This window comes from Poecilia reticulata, linkage group LG3, assembly GCF_000633615.1.
Source record: "Poecilia reticulata strain Guanapo linkage group LG3, Guppy_female_1.0+MT, whole genome shotgun sequence".
Classification (NCBI taxonomy): domain Eukaryota; kingdom Metazoa; phylum Chordata; class Actinopteri; order Cyprinodontiformes; family Poeciliidae; genus Poecilia; species Poecilia reticulata.
Window position 1 is genome coordinate 29,923,094 of NC_024333.1, and position 23,958 is coordinate 29,947,051.

Below are 23,958 nucleotides of genomic sequence, written 5' to 3' on the forward strand. Positions count from 1 at the left end.
TATATATATATACTTATGCAAGTCATTCTTCCACACACCCATCATTCCCCAGAAGTGGTTCTTAGTCCAAAGCTCACATCCTCCCAGAGGGTGCTTGAGGGTTCTTCACTGTATCTCAGCTGCTAAAGCCACGACGGCTCTGGTGACCATGCACTATGGTCCATCTATTTATACCCAACGTTGAAACAGAAATAAATATTACACGTCATTAAAAGCTTCAGAAATATTGGAAACCTACAATTTATTAAGGCATATTAATGAATGACAATTTTATGTTCCAATTAGGTTAACTGTTTAATTAGCAGAATGCAATTTACACAATTTTAAGATCTAATATACTAAATCAAATGCCAAAAATAACAATTCCAAAAAATAAAAAGACACAACCTTGAAGTACCTCACGTCAATAATTAAGCTGTATATACAATCCTAATTTACATTTTAAAAAATACAGAAATATTTAGATACAAAATGGTCAATAAAACAGTTTTAAAGCAGTGGGGTAAGCTTTGGAATCAATCTTCATAAGGAATGCCGGGAGCAGCCTTTGTAATACCATTCACGTCGTATTAGATACGTTTAACTCTTAAATACTGAGATATTCAATCTTACATCTGATCAAAAAAGACAATGATAAATAAAACACTCGTATGTATTCATAGTCTTCCAAACCCATCCAGCAAATCCCAACAGAAATACATCCTGGTGAAAAGCCATAATAATCTTTCAGCAAATTTTAAGTCAATAAGTGGAAGATAAAACTGAGTTTCTTGTTTATTCAGTTGTTATCTGGAACATTACTGTGAGCTTTTACAGCTGCTGGTTGCCACTTTTCAGCTTGTCTGTCCAAAGTTGAGCTAAAGCCTCTGTGTGCTGGAGTGAGCACCCGGGAAACTCCGTTCACTGTTAGCGCCTCGCTGTCAATTGGGCAAATAAAGTCTGCAGATTCATCGGGTTTCCTCTTTCTGAGATGACTGAATTGGGTGAAGCCCAGCTTCTTTGGCTGAAAAAAACACAAAAGGTACAATACGATATGAATCCATTTTTACATCTGTTATTTTTCTGTAATAACTACATATGGATTCTGCTCAAACGGCCCTCTTACTTTGACTTTAGCAGTGGTAGTAAGTGGGACATGGCCAGTGGCGTTGCCGTACTCTCGTTTCTCCTGCATGGCTTGAGGCCCAACCAGGGCAGCAAAAGCAGTAGCAAGATGACGTCGGAGCAAAGTCTTCTGTGGAGGAATATTTAAAAGCAGCGCCAAAGTCTCAGAACTGAAGCGAGGCTCCAAGATCTATAAAAGAACAAAAAAAAAAAGAACACATTTTATCCTAAGACTGATAATAAAATATTTAGTGTAGTTTGTTATGAAACCATCTCAAGCCACAAACTACTAAAAAGGCTTTGAATAGCAAAATTTGCCCTCTGAAGCCATCGTTTCCCCTTTTAGGCTACTGAGTAGCCATATGTTTTATAGTCTTTGATTTGTCACCCATAGTATTTAATTTGTCTAAAGCAGGGGTGTCAAACTCAATTTCACCAAGGGCCACTTCAGCATATTGGCCTCCCTCAACGGGCCACATTGACGGTACAAATCAGGAGTGCCCAGGTCCAGTTCTCCAGACTGCAACTTTTACATGCATCCCTGCTAAAACACCCCAGACAAAAGGTTGACTTCCCTCATCAGCAGCAACTCAGTTCTAGAGGCTKATAATGAGTCAATGATCCAGGTGTGATGGAGAAAGAACGCATCTAAAGTTGCAGATGGTAGCTCTGGAAAACTAGACTTGGGCAGCCCTAGCATAAATGTATGAAAATACAATGTTAAAAATAAATTAAACAAAACCTCATATTGTTAAATAACGCTTTGAGCGTCTGGTTAGGAAGCGCATTCAAAACCTTTGGTTGAAATGGCGCGTTAAATTCCAGTCTCCATTACAGACTAGATAGCCTAAAACTAAAGAGAATGCAACGTTGTGTTAATCCGTTTGAGGAGCCGGTAATTTATCTTGAGGAAATAAATGATGACGCAGAAGTTAATTAGATGTAACATGCGCAGTCCGCTGCTCAACCACTGCGGACGCGGCTGCGAAGAATTAAAAACCGCTGGAAGTAACTCATCCAGAAGATTTAACAAATGGAGCCTTCTTGGTGCACATTACGCAGGAGAGCGGCGTTCTGGAGGAGCTGCAGACGGAACATCTGTCCGTTTCGGAGAAGCGAAAACACGCAAAACAACAAAAAATCCTGGTAAAAGCGCAAACCGGACCGCGCACAGGGCAAAACACTCAGAGTTCAGTTGATCTGTTTGGATCAGACAGATCCAACTGACTGATGAATTAGCGCAGATTTTTCTGCAGAGGAGGAAATGCGTTCAGACCCCAGCGGGTGAAGTGATGCTAAGTGAAGTCGCTTAATTTATTTTATTAAAAGTTACTGAGGCCTCAGTCAGAAGTTTTTGTCACTACGGAGAAAAATGTGGGATCTGGATTCACGGTGAATATCAACTAAACCGCATGAAATGCGACTTACTAGCCGATGTTAATATGGTTGTAATTTCACGGATAAAAATAGTACATGAACGATTTTTTTTTATGTTGTCGGTCAAGATAACGGATAACAAAAAAAAGTTCTAGCTGCCGCCCTGACACCAACTCACACATCTTCATTCACAGTCTTGTAAATCGATGTTTCTTTTCTTGGACATTTTGATGTTAGCTTGTCGACGTCTCAGTTTTATTCGCTGGGAAAATCAATAAGCAGCTTGAGGTGACTCTGCTGCTCTCTAGTGGCGAGAAGCCGTAATGTTGGCTGGTAACAATCGGAATGCATTATGGGAGATGTAGTTTGTAGTCAATTCGTGCTGAAAACCTATTTTAAGTCAATCATGATCCTATAAAACGCTGGGGGGCCACATAAAATGACATGGCGGGCCACATGTGGCCCGCGGGCCTTGAGTTTGACACATGTGGTCTAAAGGAACCGTAACACTTTCATGCATAGAGGTCACTACAGTGGACAGCTGTCTAAAAGCTATTTTCTTGTGGATTTTTATGTTATAAATGCACACAGATTACTGAAGTGGACACTAATGCATCATAAATATGCTATCAACTACTGGCCATCAGCTTCAAATGCAATAAAGTTTTTTGTTAAATCCAATATGGCCGACAGACAAAAAGCATGCCGACTGACACGGTCCCTCCTTCTACTGTAGACGACTCTTACAGGTAAAAAAATAAAATAAAATATTGTGACATTATATAACCCCTAAAGATCAATACTACTGATGTATTTTCAAATAACTTTGTATTTGGAGAAAATTATAATTACAACCCAAAACAAAAAAAAAAAAAAAATTATTTACTACATTTTTTTTCCTACCTTTTTTATGCCTTAAGAAAATAAAAAAAGAAGGAAAAAAATCCTGACACAAAGATCATAATTCATGGTTAATGCAAAATTTTTAACTTATTTTAAAAACATTTAGAAAAAAAAAGAAAAGGAAAAGGTCTTTGGGTGGTTTTCAGTTTGATCTTTTCTTTCTTTAAACCCTCTTAACCCAGTATTGTGTTTCATTCTGAAACCAAGTGTAGCCTTTTTGCTGTTAGATATGCAAGATAGAAATGAAAATATTTTTATTTAATATAAAACCACAAAGAATAACACAGACCAGCTTTTTTTGTTTTTGTTTTTTTAGCAGTACTTACAATCAGGCCACCATGAACGCCACTCCCCCGTAGATTAGGCGCATACTCAGCGAGATCAACTGCTCTTAGCCACTCCATTACACAGTGGTTTGACCACTGCACTACCTCTGAAGGAGAGGGATGTTTCTGGGAATAAAAGCAAAATGTAATTGAAATAATATTCCATTGAAATAAAAAAAAATACCTACTAGAATCTTACTGTACAAGAAATATGTAATCACTGTTGATGGACAGCAAAATCAATTGTTTAAAAACAAACATAATGCCTGAGATTAAGCACGTTTAATCTCTGCTGCCATCCAGTGGAAGATTATGAGATTACATTTTCGGTAAACACCTCCCTAGTAAGAACATCCATGCCTTTAAATAACGGTGAGGCATGGCCATATTTGTCATCGTAATACTACCTCAAGTATATTTTTAGTTTCAACTTGGTTCTTTTTGTTTTTATCCACCTCTTCGCCTGGCCTGCGTCGAAGACAATTTGGGTTGAACTTATTGGCATGAAGAACATGAATGGCACATTTAATGCTGAGATGGTGAAGCTGGCTGGTGACCTTTAGAGTCAAGAGGTCGTTCTGGAATTACAAAAAAAAATAAAATAAAATAGAACATTGAATTTGATGAAAAGTTTGCTTTCATGCGACAACCAAAACAGCTTTATTACTTTAAGTGTGTTAGAAAATTGTGTGTTATTGTGATTAAGCCTTACCACTGTGAGATACTGGATCATCCGGCCATCAACTCGAGCCTCATGGAATTGGTCTTTATATTGAGGCAAACCAATATCATCCAGCCAGCCTACAGAGACAGAAAATCCCACATAGATATGCTCACTAAGATAAAACATTAAAAACATGGTTCATGCAAAAAAAAGTTGAATTTTTATGTTTTGGCAAATGACAATATTTACATTTTGTTATGATGCATTACAATGTGTACGACTGATTGGTTTATGACGGAAGGAACCCCACTTTATCATTGTGGATTTAACTAAAATTAGAGGCATATTTCCTGCAGATTAATGCTTACGGGTGACCCAGATGTGATCCAGCTCTGACGATTTCTCTGCAACCTTTGAAGTAAAGGCCCTCAGAGCAAGTTGGAGCTTTTTCCTGTGAAGGGTATGTTTCATGCCCATCTCCTGAAATCAGAGAGAAAAGTCAAAGGGAGAACAGAAACAATAGTTCTGACATGTTTTACAATATTAGCCATATCTTTACACTTCATACAAGTGTAAAGATATGTAAAAATCTATTTTTGTACAAGTGTTCCACTTGGCATGCGGTTCTCAAACCTTCTCAAAGTCTTGAGGTGTGGCTGCCAAAAGCGTCTGCCCATTTTCAACCCACTGTCTGGTGAGGTTGATGTACTGGCCAAGCCCGTAGTCTTCAAGCCAGCCACACACCTGCTCCTTGGTCCACTGACTGAATGGAATATTCAGGTCGCTGACAACAACAAAATTAATATTGAGACAGAATATAAAATTGATTAAGGTATGGGTAAGGTAAGTGTTTTACCGTGTGGGGTTGGATTCAGGAGTTCGGGTAAGTCTGGGCCCCGCTGTTGCACGTAAGCCTCCTCTTCTGAACTGACCCGCGTCTGGATCTGCAGGCTGGAAGCCGCCAGACTGGGTTCTTCGAAGCCTGTATGTACAAAAGTGCAAGCTGGCAGATTAAAATGTCTGCAGTTTTGACGCTCAAACTAAATACTGACAGACACTTTGCATGTCAGTATATTGGGATCAACCAAATGTAATTCACAGTGTACTGCTTTACCAGGGCAGGGTACATCACTCTGATTTTTTTGCTCATAGTTAAATCAGCAGATAATCTAACAAAGAAATGTCAATGCCCAGGATGCCCTCAAGTGGTCAGTTAATTATATAACATTAGTTTTACGCATTCTAAAACTGCAACTGCAATAAAAATAAAATAATAAATGTCACCTCTTTCTAATTGATTGGACATATCTTACTTGTTTCTGTGTCTCTGCACTTACTTTCCCCAGAATCTCTTGAAGCTCCTATTGTTCTTCATGTATTCAGGAGATCCCACAGCTCGCTGGCCAGGCTGTGCCTCACAATGAGCAGGGGAATTCTCACTGGGTGTGCCGTCATGGGCTCTCTCCAACTTTCCTTAAGGGGGTTATAAAAACAACAGTCAGTAGCTGAGAACAAATAGTATGCAGACTTGAGACCTAAAAGCGCCGGTCATTTTTAAGGATTCTTGGTTTTTTTTTTTAGAGAGACGTGTTTGTGCTGTTGAAAAAGTGCTTTACTCAGAATAGCGTCAGTGGGCCGACTGAGCTTCAGTAACTTCCTGCCAAAAACATGATCTTGATTAATGACATCTGAATAAAGATTATATCTGTTTCCCTGTAGTTAACGCGACAGAAAATATCTTGATAATGATGAATGAGTATGGAGTCAGATATTTTTATAACATGTTTAATTCATGTGAAACGGTACCCTGACTGTTCACAATGCTTTGTTGAGTTGATAAACACTGGTTACAGATCACCGGGTAAATGTATCAACATAAACAAAAAGTTTTAGGATAATTTACATGGTGATATCTTTATGATAAAGTCTGTTGTCTGTGCAAAAGGTTCAAAGAGATAACAGGGTGTGCCTGGATTTTAAACTGGTCAGTCACATCAAAGAAGGGTGGAGCTGGGCTGAATGTGGTTGATTCAAGAAAGGGAGAGGTTGGGCTGGGTAAGTAACCTTATCCCACGATCCATCTGCTCTGACGGGAGCCTCTGCAATTAGCTGTGATCAAGAGTGCAGTGGTCTTCTGGTCAGAAGAGAGTGGTTATAGCTCCAAATTTGAGTCCTGTCTGCTCTCATGGGAATCTCTAGGCCTCAGAAATACATTATGCCACAGCATTTTACACTGCTCAGCCTACAATATTACGAATAGCAGTATGAAACTTATTGTGTTAACTTACTTTGGCACGAGTCTCCATCTTCAACTGGATTTTTTTGAATGTCTGTATCATCGGTCTCATTTTGTTCCAGGAGAGTAGAATTCACGGGCAAAGTCTGACTTCTACTGTCACCCAGACCACCACGGAGAAACTGTTTACAAATTTAAAAGATATACACATAAAAAAGGAGAAAATTCTTAATAATTCTTATGCAATTCAACGAGCTCAGATCATTTAATACATGTACGGCTCTAACATTAGGAGATGAGGCTATTTTATTTTATTTTTTTTGTAAAATGTCTCAGGAATAACACACTCACACATTTATCACCACTCAACTCATAAACGTAACATCAGGATTAATTAGAATTTTGAAAGCAATTGACTGTTTAAATCTCAGACATTTAGTTTGGTGTGTTCCTGACTTTTAAAGTGAGAATGAACAGAATGGTAAGACGAAAGCCTCTGCCTGAGGCTTTCACTATAACAGCTCATAAGTTGACTTAAAGACGCTTCTAAAGAATTTTAAATCAGTGATGACACTGTACAGGACACAGTCAAGGAGAGGACACTAAACATAACTGCTATATCTCCAAGTTTGGGCCAGTAACTTGGTAATTGCAACAAAATAAATATTCAAAAACCCTAAATATTCATAATGAGACCAACTTGCTACTTTTGAATCAAATGTGCATTTCTGTTGATTAAAATAAGGGAAGGTAAATACCTCACTAATACTACAAATACCTTGGGTGAATGTCCGTTTGTTATGTCATTCAAGCTACTTGATAAAATCTGTAGCTCCGTTCTGTAAAAAAACAAAGAAAGGCAAAACATCCTCAGAAAGATTCCAATAAGAGATGCAAAATTAATTATGATGAAAAAGTATTTTACTACCTGGAATCGCAATCTGTCTGGATTGATGCTTGCTGGGAAGACGAACTATTTGTTGAAACCTGTCATGGGTCAAAAAATTACAATACACAGAATTCGCATGGACTGTTTAGATTTGTATTTTTCACGCTAACTTTAAAACCTGATATATTTATTTAAATCCACCTCAGACTTCACGTCGTCGGATTTTGTACTGGCAGAGTCAACCGTCTTGGTCAGGATCTGGTCTCCTTCCTCACTGCTACTTGAAGCAGTCCGACCATTTGACAATGAACTGACAGCAGATGGAGCTGCGACAAATCATGGAAGGATTATACATTATACATCACAAGGGTAGAAATTCAGTCACTCATATAGAAGGGTAAATAATCCCAATACCTTGTCTTGAGATGTGAGTAACATCTCTGAACTGTCTGCACTGATTCAGGAGCAGAGTGAGCTCTTCAATCTGTCTGTCCTGCAGAAAACACAGCAGTGGAGCTTTAAAGTCAACATAACCCTATTAGGATATTCATTAAAAGTTAAGAAGCATGACCACCCGCTGCTGGTTTTACTCGGCTGGTGGCTGATACGCCCACAGACATTACCCTTCCACCATATGGCCTTTACATCAAAGTAACGGACAGGGAGGGAACAGACCTAGACCTCACTGGAAACTGTATTTTGCAGCAAACAGCTGCAAGGAGTGTGTTTGTTTTGAAGTGGTGCCCATGCCTGGTTTTGCCATAGTTATCTTAATGCAGCTCACTCCAAAATTAAACTTGGCAGAGCAAAGCCTGCTTAATTGTGGCTAGTCTGAAAAGGCTCGTTTCAGGATGTGTGTGTGTGTGCGTGTGTGGGTGTGTGTGTGCAGGTCCTCACTAGTGTGCTACACGTAAGTCCGTCTGTAAGTGCTTAAAGTGCAAGATACTCTGGGCGAAAGAACACAAAAGATCCTCTGTGCTAAACGTAAATGGTCAGAGGGTGGCACCTCTAGGAAATAACAGGATCTAATAGCTGGTACTTTCCTAAAAATTGACTGTGTTCCCACAAACAGTTGGATAAGTTATGGTGTAATGAAATGTTTTTCCACAATAAAATCATTTTAAAAAGTTGATTTCATTTTTTTTACAGCTTACTTTTTCATCATTGGTAGCAACCAGTGATTTCATTCCACTGCGAAGTCTTTGGAGTTCTTGATCTAAGTCACAAAAAAAGTTAAATAGTTTAATAATCTGTTAAACTATCTTTATTCAGGAATACATCAGCGTTTCTAGTAAACGATAATAACTATGAGTCAAGATCTCAGAAGCAGACAATTTTTGATAAAAAGGATGTTTCTTTAGAAACACATAAAGAGAATAAAGAATGAAGTAGTAATTTAAGCAAACTTTTGATGATTTTCAAAGCAGTCTTTTAAAGCAGAAGGAAATAAAAATTAAGAAAAAAAACACCCAAGAGAAAAAGCAGTGAATCTAATAAAAATTAAGAAAAAAAACACCCAAGAGAAAAAGCAGTGAATCTACAGTTGGTAGCAGACAAGGCCCAAGATATTTTATTGAGCGTTCAATAGGCTTACATTTGGTGCTTAGTCTTTTCCTGTACATCTCCTCTGAGAGACAGACACACAACCCCCGCCCCCCAAAAACACAATTTATATAGTGTCAAGCCAAAATGTTTCCACAGCTGTTACTGAGTGCAAAAGGATAGTCGATAATTGTCTTCATCTAATTATGCGTATGTGTTTGCAGCATTTCACTGGCAGGTTGCTGAAGCTTTGAAGTCGCACAAATTGTTTGCTTACCTCTCTCTGAGATCTCTGTCGTCAGAGGAGGCCTGGCCAGCAACTGAGTGTGCAAGCTCTCAATTTCTGCATTCTTTGTGAGGAGAAGTTGCTGAAGGCTGCCGATCTCTGCCTGAGGATGACACACAAGGAGGAATTTTAGCAGAAAGAAAACATAGGTCTATTCACTGTTTACAAAAGGTTCACATCCAAGAAGTTTACACTCAATAAAGGCTAGACAGATGCATGCATTTCAAATCTCCTCAAAAGTTGCTATGTATGAAAACACCCCAAACAAAGAACGGAGAAGTTATTTTCTCCGAGTTCTAAAGCACCAAATGTTGAACCACAACTCCCCACAGTTTAGTTTGTTTTTAAGGAAGTTGCATAAGGAGGACACAGATGTTTGTTCAGATTTGTTCAGGCTGAACTGTGTCACCATCTTTGGAATAAACTTAAATGTGACAAGTATGATAATTTAAGTCACAAGGTATGGCTATTATACTGGCATGTAATCAGTTCTGTAACACAGTTGGATAGTTAAAAGTTACGTTTTAACACAAAAAGTCTACTAGAATTCATACAACCTAAATCTAAGACACTTTCTGTAAGATTGACTGAACTTCCTTTCAGCTGTTTTTGCAAAGTAAACTTTAGCTTCAGTCAGTTTTTTTWAAAAATCTTTCACATAGTTTCAAACCTTGTGCTCCATTTACTTCTCAAAAGCATAGTAATCTTGGCATACTGCTCTTTAACAAAATTCTTGTGGCCAGTCTGTCTGATGATATCAAAGCGACAACAAATGCGATCCCCAGTTCCCAAAAACCCAGACAGAATGTAGCAAAATGTACAAAAATGACAGATCTAAACTGCTGTCACAGTGGATGTTAATTTACAAAAATAGGTTACTGAACTGTGCAGGTTCTTATCTCTACAGATGTCTGTTTCCTTTGTATTTTTTATTATGTACTGTATTTTTAAAAGCTGTGCACTTGTTTTTCTAACTGAAGATTAAAGAAATTTAGAGGAAAGTCTATAATAAAGCCATATACGAATATAAAGATGGTAATTAAATAGACTAAGCTATTATTAATTCTATTTCTATTGAACAAATATATGCCATGCCCATACGCGCCTAAAAAGACAGCAAACACGTGCGCAAGAGAATGACTCACTTAGCTGGCTGAAACATCAGACTGGACTGCATTCAGGAAAGTTGAGCGGACAATTAACAGTGGAATTTGGGCACTTATGGTGTATCGCGATGTCAACACAGAGATATTTTACCTTGGTTGCCTTGAGCTTCTTTTCGTATTGTAACTTCTGGTCCTCCAGATACTGCACTTTGTCCTTGAGAATCCTGAGCTCCTTTAGCAAAACCTAAACAGGAAGATTTGGAGAACTTAGCAGGCTTACAATCCAGGTGCTTTCACAAAGACGCTTACTCTAATAATTTCACACAGCACACAATCTTTAATGACTAACAATTCTTAATATGTCACGTTATTCTATAATCCAAAATGTATTTGTTGTGTTTGTTCAGCTATATTTAGCACTGCTTCATGTGTTAGGTGAATGTTTCAATTCCATCTAATTCTCAGCACAATAAAGTAAGACAACCCATGCTGTGCACAACATTGGAAGCCATGCAGGTGAACTATGCCTACTCTTTCTCCTCCGCAGTGGCACAGCTGCTCTGCATCTGAGCTACCCTCTCCCAGGTTCCCCAAAGGTCTGTCTGGAGTCTCCTCTAGCTTCTGCATACACCCCGAGGGTCCATCACAGGACACCGTGAAGTTTTTGCTTCGGCCCTCAGGGGACTCAGTGGGGCCCACCACTGGAAACCTGCTGTCAGTCGAGATCTCCAAGGCCTTTTTCTCCTGGATCTTGCTATTGATCTCCTTCTGAAATTGACACATCTGCTCCTGCAGTTCACTAATGAAATTCACTACAGTCTGACAGATAGAGTGGGGAAGAAAAACATTGAGAAGAACATGTTTAGAGAGAGAGAAAGAAACTATGTGCAGGATTTGTGCATACTGTGGATTTAAAAAGTCTACACCCATGCTAAATGCCAGGTATTTGTGATAAGACAAAAATATAAAACAGAAACAAAATAAATAATTTCAGCTGTGCAAGCCAACTGAAAAATTAAATACATCTGTTGGTATGAAAAACTCTGAGAAAAAGGTGTGCATCAACTTTTTTTGCATATTTTGTGCACAAAATTCTATTAAACCACCTCTTTAATTTTATTTCAGTAGTCTGTCTTTGTTAGTTGGAGTTTGTCCATGTCCCATATGACTTGGCACTGTTTGCCCACTCTGTCTTGCCAAAATCATCTAAATCTTCCAGGCCTCCTGTCAGATTTGTGGGGCTGTGGATAAGATTGTGGTTGTTCAAAGTTCCTAAAATCCGTAAGAAGTCAGACTGATTTTGACAATCATGAGATCCACAAACATTTCCTGGCAGATTTTAGTTCTGACCTCATATTCAACCTGGACAATTTTAGAAAAAAAAATAAAAATTTAAAAACTGCTGATATGCTCTATGTTTTGGGTGAAAACTGACCTGCATTAAGAACTCATCCACTTTAAGAAAGGTAAAACTACATTTGAAGAAAAGTATCCCCATCATTCATTATTTGCACCACCACGACCTAACCGCGTTTTACAGGAGGTGTGGTCTTCATTTATTGTTCTATACCAAAAATACAGGATATATATCACATTAAAGGTTCTTAATTTTTTTTATTGGTTAATTTGTTTTGCACCTCAAAGGCTACCTTATTAACAGTCTATTTCATTTTATGCAAAGTATTTTTTAATTTAATTTTATTGTTTTATATTATCTATAAAGTTAATGAATTAATGAAGTTAATGATTCATTCCAGATTTCTGGTAATGAATGTATCTTCATATGGCTACATTTGAAATTACTATTTAAAGGGACACATACTGGTACCGTTACTCTTACTGAGCCAACACTGGTTTGTCCAAAAATATATTTTATGTAGTTTCTATAAACTACATAAAATATGTTCCATGTTTTTCATACCAACAGACATCAATATATTTTCAAGGTGATTTCCACCCATGTTCCCCCAGACGGTGTGTAAACAGCCCACATGCTATGCCTGGACAGTGGACAGAGGAAGTCTTATTGGGGTTCAGTAAAACGGATATGACAAATGATATGGAAGGCCTCCATGGCTAATTTTAACCATAAGCTTGTTGGCTCCAGGACCAAGTTTCCTGCGCGTGTCTGTGTGTGTACATGCAAACATGCATATGTGAGGACATAACGTTTAGATAACAAAGGCAGCATGCGGGCGACAACTATAGTGATAAAAGCAGTTTTTTGACCTCCTTCAGTCAAAGCAGGTGTGATATTTTGGACCTACAAATGCAAACCTCCAGAAACATTAACTGTATTCAGATGATTCCAAGAAAATGTTATGGAAAATGTTTATTTAAACGGAGAATTTCTTTCAATAACTAAGGGCTCACATATTTGGGCCATCATGGCAGCTCCCTTGGGTTTGAACTCCTTTAAACTGAGGACAAAAAGATCCTTTGAGCAACATTTGGACAGTAATTACATACTTTACAGTATCCCGTCTGGTAATAAAAGTTCTGATTTCCGTTTCTATAATTCATGTGGCCTCTAAATGCCCAGGAAGTCTGCTGGTAACCTAACACGCCAGTCTTAAGCAAATAAATGATCTGGTTAAACTAAGAAAAAAAAATTAAATCCCATTCACTATTTTTTTTTTCTCAGGTACAATGAAGTCAGTATTTGGGAGAATGTTTTGTTTCCACAGATCCTATAAGGATTTATGGACTTCCTTAAAGTCAACAGCCTCCATTCAAAAAGCAGATTATTATATTTACCCCTGTCATTACAGCCAGAGTTACGTTTAAATTTCCTGTGATTAAAGATATTCATCTTCAGTAAATCAAACTATGAAAGGTAATTTGGAAACAAGACTTTTATGGTGTTAAAAATCAGGTCTGTTCACTTTGGAAACTATGACAAAGCAACTGTGAATTAAGTGATTGTTCTCTGCACACCGGTTTTTCTAACTGAAAGAAACTGAGTTTGAGACAATATAATAAACCCAAAATGATCTATATAATGTACCTGAGGCGTTCCTGACCCAGTCAGAAGTCTCACCTCAGCTTTGTGCTGCCTCTCCGCCCCGTGGACCTGCGTTCCCTCCATGTTTGCCAGCTTCAGTTTCAGATAAGAGACCTCCCCCATAAGATTCAGCTTCTGTTTCTCCAGTGACGTCCTATGCACGAGTTCCTGTCATCAACGACACACAAGAGTGTGAAAAACACAGGCAGATGCAACCCTATACATTAAACCCCTAATTTTAAACAAGATACAGCACTTGCTCCACAAAGGCAACGTGAAGTGTGAGGCACAGCAAGTTACCAGCTCTGTAATGACTGTCCCTCCACACAAACCACACTGGTTTCTGAAGCCGTTTGGGTGGCTAAATATACACAACCCATGACCACTATTTATAATGTGTATTTCGCAGCTCTCTCAAAGTACATAGCAGAGAGGAGGGAGGGGGAGAGACCAAGAAAAAGCATGCAAAACATTCATTGACAGAATATCAAAATAACTTTGACAGGTGCATTTCCCTGTCCTCTGTATAAAAATGACCTCCTGACAAACCTAATGCTGAGGGAGATTGCAGTTTAACAGCTCTGTGATATCTTTCCTCAAAGGCTGTTAGCCATCAGAGTTAAACCAGAACATAAGGGTAGATGGTACTTCTTACTTGGCTCATGTCAAGCAGGTGATGAACATCCAGAAAAGAGCAGAAAACAGTGAAAGTAGACGTAAACATTTAAATTGTAGGCTTTTTTTAAAGATTTGAACTTCTTCTAGAGAGCACATGGAAAGTATTTTAATTCTGTCACCAGGAAGAGATTTAGGGCTCAGGTCCAAAGCCTCATAATGACCACATCTCCAAGAAACTGGCTGCCCGTTTCATAATGTGCAAGCTTGCTAAATAAGTCTTACAAGGAAAAAAAAAAAAAAAGACACGGTTATAAATACGTTTTTGACCTATTTAGATTTTTTTTCACTCCGGGCTTCAACAAAGATTTTGCAAGAGTTGCAACATAAGAAGGAAAGTTAATACCTGGTTTATCCAGTGTCTGTCAGTATTTCCTTCATGCAAACAATGTGTCGGAGTTCACGTTGGACAAGGTTTCACATATCCAGTTCATCCAGTGGCCTCTAACAAACCGCCTCAAATCTAAAGCAAAAGAGCCAAGAGCCAGCAAAGCACATCCAGCTCTTTCAGGAGCACCACTACGCTCTTTTTCCCTCCCATCTCTCCACCTTTTTTACAGCTGTTTCTCTCCTCCTTGTTTGTTCTCTTCTCCCTCCCTCTGTTTTTCCTTCCTGTCTCTCTCTTTCTCTCCAGAAACCCGCATGTGAGCAGTCATGGTTATTACCAGTTAGGGGAGTGGCTTGCTGTGCAGTTAATCTCCTGCCCAGACAGACTAGTTTGGCCTTGCATAAAACCAGACAGGCACCCAGAGTGAGAAACTGTTTGGGAAAACGTTTGAGCGTCCTAAATATTTTTGTTGCCAAAGTAATCCAAAACTACCTTCTCCAGAATCCAATGAACTTTTGAAGAGGAAGTTCTTCCTGGGTGCAACTTATGAAAAACACATAAAAGTGCAGAAAATGTCACGTTTTAAAGGAGATGGACTGTCTGAGTATCCTGTATATTTTTATGGGAACAACAAGTTAATTGAATTACTCTTGCAGTCATTATGAGGCTTTCCAGACTTTGGTCCAGATTCACACAAATTAATTGTTTTGTGCTAATATTGTCTGAACAAATCAGCATAGTTCAAAGTCTAGTAGAGGCAACTACCTGCTGTAGCATCTCTTCTGTATTGTTGAGTTTGTGTTGATGCTCCACCAAAGAACTTTCCAAATCATGGATCTTCACCCCTTGAGCCTCCACCTGGTCTGTCAGCACACTCACCTATGAGGGGTTTTGTATGTCAACAGATAATTTAGAACACGATGAATATTTTATCAAAATAAACTGATGCTTAGGTTCTTAAAATTTCCACATATAGGAGATATGATATAAAACGTTCCTTTAGGAAATTTCTGTGATTCTAAATAAAGAAACAATTACAGCAATATCAGCAACACATAAAGGTAAATATAGGTGGCACTAAAAGTAAGGAAATGTCAGCATATTTTATGAAACTTGTAGGTTGAGCAGCATCATTCAGTATGTTTTGCCAACAAAAACCTTGACAAAATCTCACTCCCAATACCAAGAGCTGACTCTGAATGACTCTCCTTTTGTCTAAGTAAGTACAATTAATTTATAAACCAGTTTGCCATGTAGACGTCACAACATGCTAAGCAGAAGTAGGCAAACACTATGGAGGATGAGAACAATCAAAAACAAAAATATAGGTCAAAAGAAAATATCTTAGAAAACGGTACAGGATTACGCCTTAACTAACTAAAAGGTGGCAAAGAAAAAATGTTTGTGGTGCTTCTTAAAAGATTTAACTGATTCACAGTCATGCAAAGAAAAGGGTAATTTATTGCACAACTTAGAATAGATCAGAATAGAAATGTCTGTCTACTTCATTTGTCTTAAAAATTAGTCCGCAGCACTGATTTCTGATCCAGTGATCTCAGACACGAGAAGGGATAAGAACCAAACGGTGTAATTTATTATTGGATTGTATACGATAGAAGTTTAAAGAAACAAGAAATGTCGGTTGTCACACAACCTTTTTCATTTAACAAGTAGAGGCCTCAATAGTACACAAAAGAAATGTACACAACCAAAATAGCTTTGAAACTCCTCTTTTTGTTGCTCAATAACTTGAACACGTATTTCTGTGGGACGGCCTTCTTCACCCCACATTTATCACATGTTGTGTTCATCACTCTGACAAGAACCGTACATTCAAGTTCAGCTTCTAATTGTGGAGAAATCAAAAGATGACAAGCCTTCTTTTTTATTAGTATTTGGCAAGTACTTCATTGGTAAGACCCAATTACTCAACTCTGCTACTCAACCCACAAATGAGTTTTCAAGCAAATGTGGAGCTGTTTAAGGAAAAAACCGAACATGCTTTTCCACACCATGAAGCTTATTACCAAAGAGAAACTTTACAAGAAAGGAAGAATTAACCAGAAACAAATAATTTTACTGTTTGTGCTAAATCTATATACGTGTGCACAGAATCTACCCCACATATGTGCAATAGTGTACTTGTGATGTTGTGTTTTGATGTTGTGTTTTGATGCCGAGAGGCTAAAACTGATTTGAAATAGCTGAGCTTTGCTTCAACGTTGAAGCAAACATTTTTAAAGAATTTATTTTCTTTCTCTGAGGCCTAATGAATGATAAAAGGCACCTGCTCTAAACTCACTCTGACACATAAACACGCCTACATGCAACAGGTCACATAAAGGTGCGAGCCTAAACCTGTCTACAAAGCACTTGCTCAGCCGCCCCGAGTGCTACACACACCTACAGGTATAAGAAAAACACATCAGTCAAAACAAGAGATTGTGGTGTCATAATAGCACCAAACCCACTTTGTTACTGTTGCTTCACCTGGGTATTGAAGCAGAAACTTGTGCAACTTTTGCAACAACAATGCTGCCATACATCTTTGTTCTTTTGCCCTTTTTCCCAACTCTACCTTGTCTCGGTGTTGCGATAAAACCAAAGGTTAGAATCAATTCCCAGGTAATTCACTTTATATTCAGATGCCCAAGGGAAGAAAACAGTGTTGGGAACATTCTAATATTTCTAAGCCATCTTAGTTGTCCTTTTTGTGTTTTCCAAGACCAATGCAAGAGTGTCATACCTGCAGAATTAGTGACTCTTTGTCTCCCTCCAGACGTGATAACCTCTCTTGATAGGACTCACTGCTGTTGTTTAAGGTGAGGTTTGCCTGTTGAATAGAAATAGTTGAACAATTTTTTTTGAATATTAACAAGATAGAACAGTTTCTCAGTGGAAATTAGATTTTCATTTTTATTATTATTTACAGCCTTTAAGCACTGAAATCTTAAACCTCTTACAGTGCCACAACTGTGTGGAGATTGTAAGACGTTTACAAATCCTAATCCAGCATTAAAAGTCGTGTTCCACATTTTATGCCAGTTACTTAGTTTAGAGGGTAGTTCTGTATTAGATCAGTGTTGCCTGTGTACTCAACGTATTTCACAGTCATCGAAGTGCAAAGTATAGGAATACAACCCATATTTCCTAATTATCATCTGAATAAAAAAAAGAATTGAATTGAATTGAATTGAACTTCAGAACTTCTAGAAGAAAACATTGTTTTTCAGAATTAATTATTAAGCTTTTGTGGTTTGTGCTACGGAGAATTGCAACATACCTTCTCAAATATGTAAAAGTCCGACGTTCCAAAGTTAATGTTTAAATATACTATTAGCTTTATATTAAAAGCTGCTACAATTGCAAAACTTTTCAACTTATGACCATGTAATGAATCCAGTTAGAAAAGTATTCATAACTAAATACTGAATCTAAATCTGAATCTTTTGTGGCTCATAGAAAACGGTGAATGAGCCTTGAAGGTTCATACTTCTTACAATTGCAACTCGCATGTCTGATCAGAAACACCAATTTAATTTTGGAGCACCAGTGTTCTCACTCCTAATTTTCCTCCCATTTTATTTCTCCTCGTTTTCTTTATATATGGGAAATGTACATTATTGCATTACTCTGGGAATATTTGCACATGTACACATTTGTTTTGCCCACTTTAATCTTTCAAATCATGAAATAAATTTTAGTGTGAGATAAAAATACCTGAGTAAATACAAAATTAAGTTTTCAAATTACAATTTCAAATCATGCTAGTGGATACTGATGGACCGTCAAAACGTTTATAAATAAGAAATCACTTACAAAAAACTGCAAAAAATAAATAAAAAATTCAAAGCAACGCATCATGTCAAAGTTTGAAGAAAATGAAGAACAAATAGCAAATGAGGCTTTAGGACTCCAGCAAACCAAGGTGACAGCCATTACCCTCAAATCAAAAATAACTATTGAAAACTGATCATTTTAAATGTGCCAGTTAGAAAAAAAAAAAAAAGCATACTTGGTGGAAAGTAATATGGGTCAAGTTTATTTTTTTCACTGTCTGCATGAGGTGGGTAAGATAATCTTTTTAAACACAAGCTGATTTGGTTCATTGGTTGGCAATGTTGCAGTAAACAAGTGCCAAATAATCAGGGTCATTCTCAAAAGATTTGCATGCGACTCTGGGTGAGTTCATTTACAGCTATGAACATCACTGAACCACATTTACACAATGATGCTACATAGTAGCTAAAGCTGCCCTGTGCAGACTGACATAAAAGAGGCTGCCATGAACAGGCAAGGAGGGTCAAGTGTCTAGTCAAAGTACACAACAACTCATGCAAATTGAGCTTTCTATTCAGGGCTCATTTTCTATTAATCTAATTAGCTCTGAATATTAAAACCTAGTAGAAAACCAAACTAAGAGGTCTCATACATAACCAAATGGCAGATATTTATTAAAGGATACTTTATGGTGAATTATCTCACACATTGTACTTTCCTCCTTTAATTCAGTTTAAACAACTTAAAAATTCTGAAAAAACAAACAAGACAACTACCTTAAAATAGAAAACCTGGGGTGTCAAGCAACAAGAGAAATGGTCTTCAAAAGTTATGACAGCACAAAACTGTTATTATGCAGCAACACTTCATGTTTGAAAGAAGAAAGTCTTCCACTGAAATACTGACTGTGGAAACTAAGCATTTGCAACTGAAAAGCAAAAAAAACAAGAACAAAAAACAAAATCAAAAAATGCAGGAAAGAGTTGTGCAACTATGTTGAATGAAGGTATGAAGAGTAGACATAAAAGTGGAGAATCTCTTACCTTTCTGAGCCAAGTGAAATGTTTGTAGAAATCAATATGATTCTCCATTCTGCAGACCCATTGTAGTTGAGATCTTACATTTGATGTCTAGCAGAACTGAACATATGCTATGAAGCACCAACACACAATCAAAACAATGGCTTTTAACTGCACTGCATGCTCTCCTTCTTTTACTACAACCCAGTGCTGCAAGGAGCGTGCAGGAAGGATCTAGGTCTGTGTGGTTTGGAGCCCGGACTGCCTCAGACTTTTAGAGCTGAACTGAATAAGTCAAACTATGCCAGTTGGCTTTATGTTACCTCCTGCCCCCCATCCCCCACGCCCTCTTTTATTTTTTTTTCTATCTACTTTCAACTGCCCTTTTTTTCTTTCTTTCTTTCTTTCATGCCTGACTGGAGTTTTTGATTTTTAGCTGCATATTTTTGCATTTGAGCTGCATGTGATTTATGATTTTCTCAACCACATCTGTCCTAAACCTTTCCCTTTTCTCTTCTTGTTGTTGTTCTCGTCTCTCATAAGTCTGTTCTCGCAGCACCCCTCAAGCAACCTAAGTTTTGTGGGGCTTTCTAAATGGGGAATATAGGAGAGGAAACTTTTTTTTTTTTCCACCATATGCTTCTCAGATGTGGTGCGGGGCAAGAAGTCAGTAAAGGCTATACAGAAGGGGAGGAGGCAGAGGAGAAGAGTGGAAATGAGCATTACGTTTAGAGTATCACATCTAAACAAGCGCAAATACATTACGTGTCTTATGTGAACCACTTAAAACACTATTTCTGAAAGGAAAGACAAAAAGAATAAGACATGAAATCTCAAAGGGAAATAAAATGACTTGCACTCCAAACAGAAGCTCTGGATCTCATTACTAGTGCCATTCACTATATCCTCCTTCCGGCTCACTTCTTAGCAGGCCAGAAAACAGTCCCCCAGATGTTGCTAAACAGGATCAAAGACCAAAAGTGAAGCAAAAAATAAAAAAAATCTGATCCTAGTAGAAGTAATTCTTGCCAGGCCCCAGCACAACTTCTAAATTCAATGACCAAACCTTTTGACATTAGAAGACAAAGTTCTGTGGATATCTGCATGCCCATTTTTCACAATGCTATTATGTTTGCTTAATGTGTGCAAAAACTACCACTGTCAGTGAAAACATACTACTTACCTCATCTCTTTGCAGCCATTTTAATATAACATTTGCTGTGTCTGTAGACGTTTGTTTACAGAGAGCACCCTGCTTTTCCTCACTGCTCTGGCCCTCCAGCACAGCCCTGAGGACCTCCATCAGCTGAAGTGCCTCAAAAGCAGGGTCCACAGGCATGGGGAGGGGCACCTCTGGGTCAACATCTGAAGATTTGTAACCTTGGTCACACGGCTGCATCGGAGGACTGAAAAGACCTTCACACATTTTGCCTAGAGATTGAAACAGAGGGAATCCACAAATACAGAAGTTTGCATTTACCTCAGATATTGTGGTTATTTCTACCTTTATGCATTTTTGCAGCTGTTTTTGCAGCAAAAAAGCATGACTTGCAGGGAGACGAAAAGGATTTTCAGGGATGCCCCCTTGTGGGCAGTATGACCTGCTACTGCATGTAGAATGTAAATAGTATCAAACTTTTTCAAATCCACAAAAAACTGTACTTTTCATGTAGTTCCTTTTCAAGCCAAAGCAAAAGGTAGAGTAATGTAATCATTACATGAAATGATAATCTGGAGAAACAAGTAATCTTATTTGATGCCAAGATTATTGGTTGCTTTGTTTAATTATTAGCTTTTTCCCTGTCCTTTAAGTTGTCGCTAAATGTGATAATGACTAGGTTGTCACCTCTGATTATAGATCTTAAGAGTCATGCCTCCATGCTACAACACTGCTGTTGTTGCAGCATGAGCCGTAAGCAAAATGTATCACCAATGTTGGAAAAGAATAGACGTAAAATGTTAGAAGTATGTGTTAAAGCTCACGCTGTTCTGTGAGAATTGTACAAGAAACAAGAGAAGCTTCAGTTAAATTACTGAGAGAAACAAGGTCAATTATATACAGCGTGAATGAGCAGGAAACATGAAACAATCCTTCCTTACCATGCTAAGGAAGGATTTGCCATTAAATACACATGTAAAGTGGTCATAAGAAAAATCTGCTGGCGGTCTTATGAAAGCCTAACATTAAAAACTGGGTAGTCTCTTGAGACTTTGATGATGAAACAGAGACTCTTACCAGCTATAATGTCATCCATTTGCTCCAAGGCAGCTTCTAACATGTGGCTGGCACGTGCCTCCATGGAAACTCTTAAAGCAGCACAGATAGATACTCCTTCGCATGTGTAAAGCGGAGTGGAAGTAGATAAAATGACGGAAAAGATGTTCTTCTGAAGGGCAGGACTGCAGAGTGTGTTCAAGTTCACAGCAAAGCTCTAACAGCTATCCTGACATTTTTGTGACTCTGAAAGTAAATAACCTCCAGAGTGTGGCTTTTGGGTTTAAGCTCTCCTCTCATTTTGTGACCGGAGTGTCACAAATTGTCAGGCTTGTCGTCCAAATGAGGTGCAAGCTCAAATTTAGAGCGTTTCAATTCGGTTTAGTTTGTTTGTTTTTAAAGCGAAAAATTCACAACAAAAAATAAATTCATTGGGCTATTTGAATAATTTTTTTCCCCCAAACTAATGAGATTTCATGTGATATAGTCATATTTAAGGTTTTAATAGTAGTAAAGCAGTTTGCAAAAAGTTCAACAAAACATTTATTTCCCAAAACTGCTTGAGCTAGCCAGCTGGCTATTGCCTTTCTGTGCAATGCTGCTCAAATAAGCTTTAGATTGCTGCAGACTCTGGGCTTTGCCCCTTTCACTTGGATTCCCTCTGGTATCTTTTTTTTCTACATGAGTCAATCAGTAACGGAAGAAGTTGTGAATGATAATGTAAATTTTCTGTGATGTTTTAGAATTGCAGTCTGCAATTCTAAAACATCATGTTTTGTTTTCTTTCGCCTCATTATTCGCCTAATCATTATAGGATTACCACCAAACACTGTCTTCCAACAAATTGTGTGTATTTATATATTTATTACGGCTGACATAAAAAGATGTCAGCAACATAACAGGCCATGAAAAGTTACTGAAATACAGACATTACTGGATGAAAGATATTTCTAATTGCTAATTTTTGATCATGTCATTTTTAGGCCACAAATAATAAGTTCTAGCATTTATATTAAATACCATGAAATATTTCTTGATTGTTTGATGTATGGGAACATTGTTCCTCTCTTTTCAAAGGAGAAAAAAATGCTTTTAGAAACCATGGGACCAATCATCTTGAAATTTAGGTCGGTCAATTGTGCCACACAACTGTCCTTGAGAACTGTAAAGCATTTTGTCTTTATTTACAAAAGTTTAAGGATGTGGAGGAACAGTGTTTTAGCTGCTTGACGTAATACGTTTCCCTCCATCAGATGGGAACAAATTAATTTACCAGTAAGTCTTTAACTGTGTTTATTCCTCTTATCATGGAGAACAAATCCTGTAGATTTGGGAACATTTGCTCTTTATTTGCCAAATTCATCTGGGGAGAACAAAATATTTCAACTGTTTTGAATAATCTGTCGTGAAAATGGTCAGATCCTGTCTGACTGCACTGTGCGCTCGCGACACACAGAGGAACAGAATTTCGCACGAGACCGGTAAGCTTCATAGCGTCGAAATGGCGTTTTTCTTCATAAATTAAATCTTTAGCTTGTCAGGCGCCAGCTAGTTAAATATACAGTATGTAACTTTTATAAAACACATGAAACTGTCACCATGTCGTGTCTGTATGTTATGAGACAGATAACTTGTGAAAAGATCGATCTTATCTCTGAGCTAGTAGCTCAGAGCTACTAGCGGTATGAAGATAGGCACATCTCCCGGCCAGGAGTGTCTTAGCATTGCTGTTAATCCCCTTATGTACTGGCTGCTAAATGTGCTAATGGTAGAGAACCAACTTACTCTTACAGGAAAACCGTTTATCCACCGTTATCAGTGACCATGCTAATTAGCCTACGGATTCATTAAAGGCTTTGCTAGCTGCAGCATAGTAGAGAGCAAGCAAGGTGGAGCGGGAGTGGGGGGGATGGAGCGAGATTGACGGCGCTAAGACCCGCCTCCTGGCTCTGATTGGTTGTTTCTAGATAGCACGAGAAGGCAGGAGAGCTCGAATATGGTGACAGTTTCACCTAATATGTAAAAAAAATAAAAATTGTAATAAAAGTTACGTATTGCAACTTTAAAGTAAGTATGTTTAAATAATTTTGGAACTGACAAGGTAAGAAATTGACACCCAGACGTAGTTTTTTTTTTACAAACAAAATTCTATTTTATGATTTTGTTCTTCCTTGAAAATAATTTTGTTGTTGTTTTTCCATTGAATCTTACACGACACGATTCAGCTAATATGTATTTACACTCTGAACAGGTTTATATTTGTCATTGGTTTTCATTCAACCAAAAAGTCTGCTTGCTTGCGGTATGAAATGAGACAGGAACCACTCAAACGTTTATAAAACAATGTAAAAGAAGAAATGGTTTGGAACAAATTATCTGATCCGTCTTGATTTACATAACTGTCCTACCTATTCAGAGGAAACATCCTGATACAAAAAAATACTTCCAAAATACTTTAAAACCTAAAAACATAACTTTTAGAAAAGGTATTTGAAAGGATTTAT

The 23,958-nt window shown here is 37.9% G+C and overlaps 1 protein-coding gene across 11 annotated transcripts; it reads right to left on the reverse strand.

Annotated features, from left to right (window-relative positions):
• Positions 1–208: 208 nt before the first annotated feature.
• Positions 209–23,327, reverse strand: ppfibp2a (PPFIA binding protein 2a). Of its 11 annotated transcripts, none has more exons than XM_017304100.1 (24): positions 23,240–23,327; positions 20,423–20,670; positions 17,187–17,273; positions 15,206–15,319; positions 13,474–13,605; positions 10,965–11,252; positions 10,585–10,677; positions 9,319–9,430; positions 9,094–9,126; positions 8,654–8,715; positions 7,914–7,992; positions 7,701–7,825; positions 7,539–7,597; positions 7,389–7,449; positions 6,663–6,792; positions 5,712–5,847; positions 5,231–5,356; positions 5,008–5,158; positions 4,743–4,854; positions 4,423–4,511; positions 4,118–4,288; positions 3,711–3,836; positions 1,106–1,294; positions 209–1,003 (listed from the first exon to the last, which is right to left on the reverse strand). In XM_017304100.1, exons 2-24 carry the CDS (start codon positions 20,663–20,665, stop codon positions 779–781), a joined length of 2,943 nt encoding a protein of 980 aa, XP_017159589.1. In that variant the 5' UTR covers positions 20,666–20,670; positions 23,240–23,327; the 3' UTR covers positions 209–778. The 11 variants fall into 11 exon arrangements, with proteins under 11 accessions (XP_017159589.1, XP_017159588.1, XP_017159586.1 ...); XM_017304099.1 differs by lacking the exon at positions 23,240–23,327 and adding an exon at positions 21,476–21,681 and having other exon boundaries at positions 4,166–4,288; XM_017304097.1 differs by lacking the exon at positions 23,240–23,327 and adding an exon at positions 21,476–21,681.
• Between the last annotated feature and the right edge of the window lie 631 nt (positions 23,328–23,958).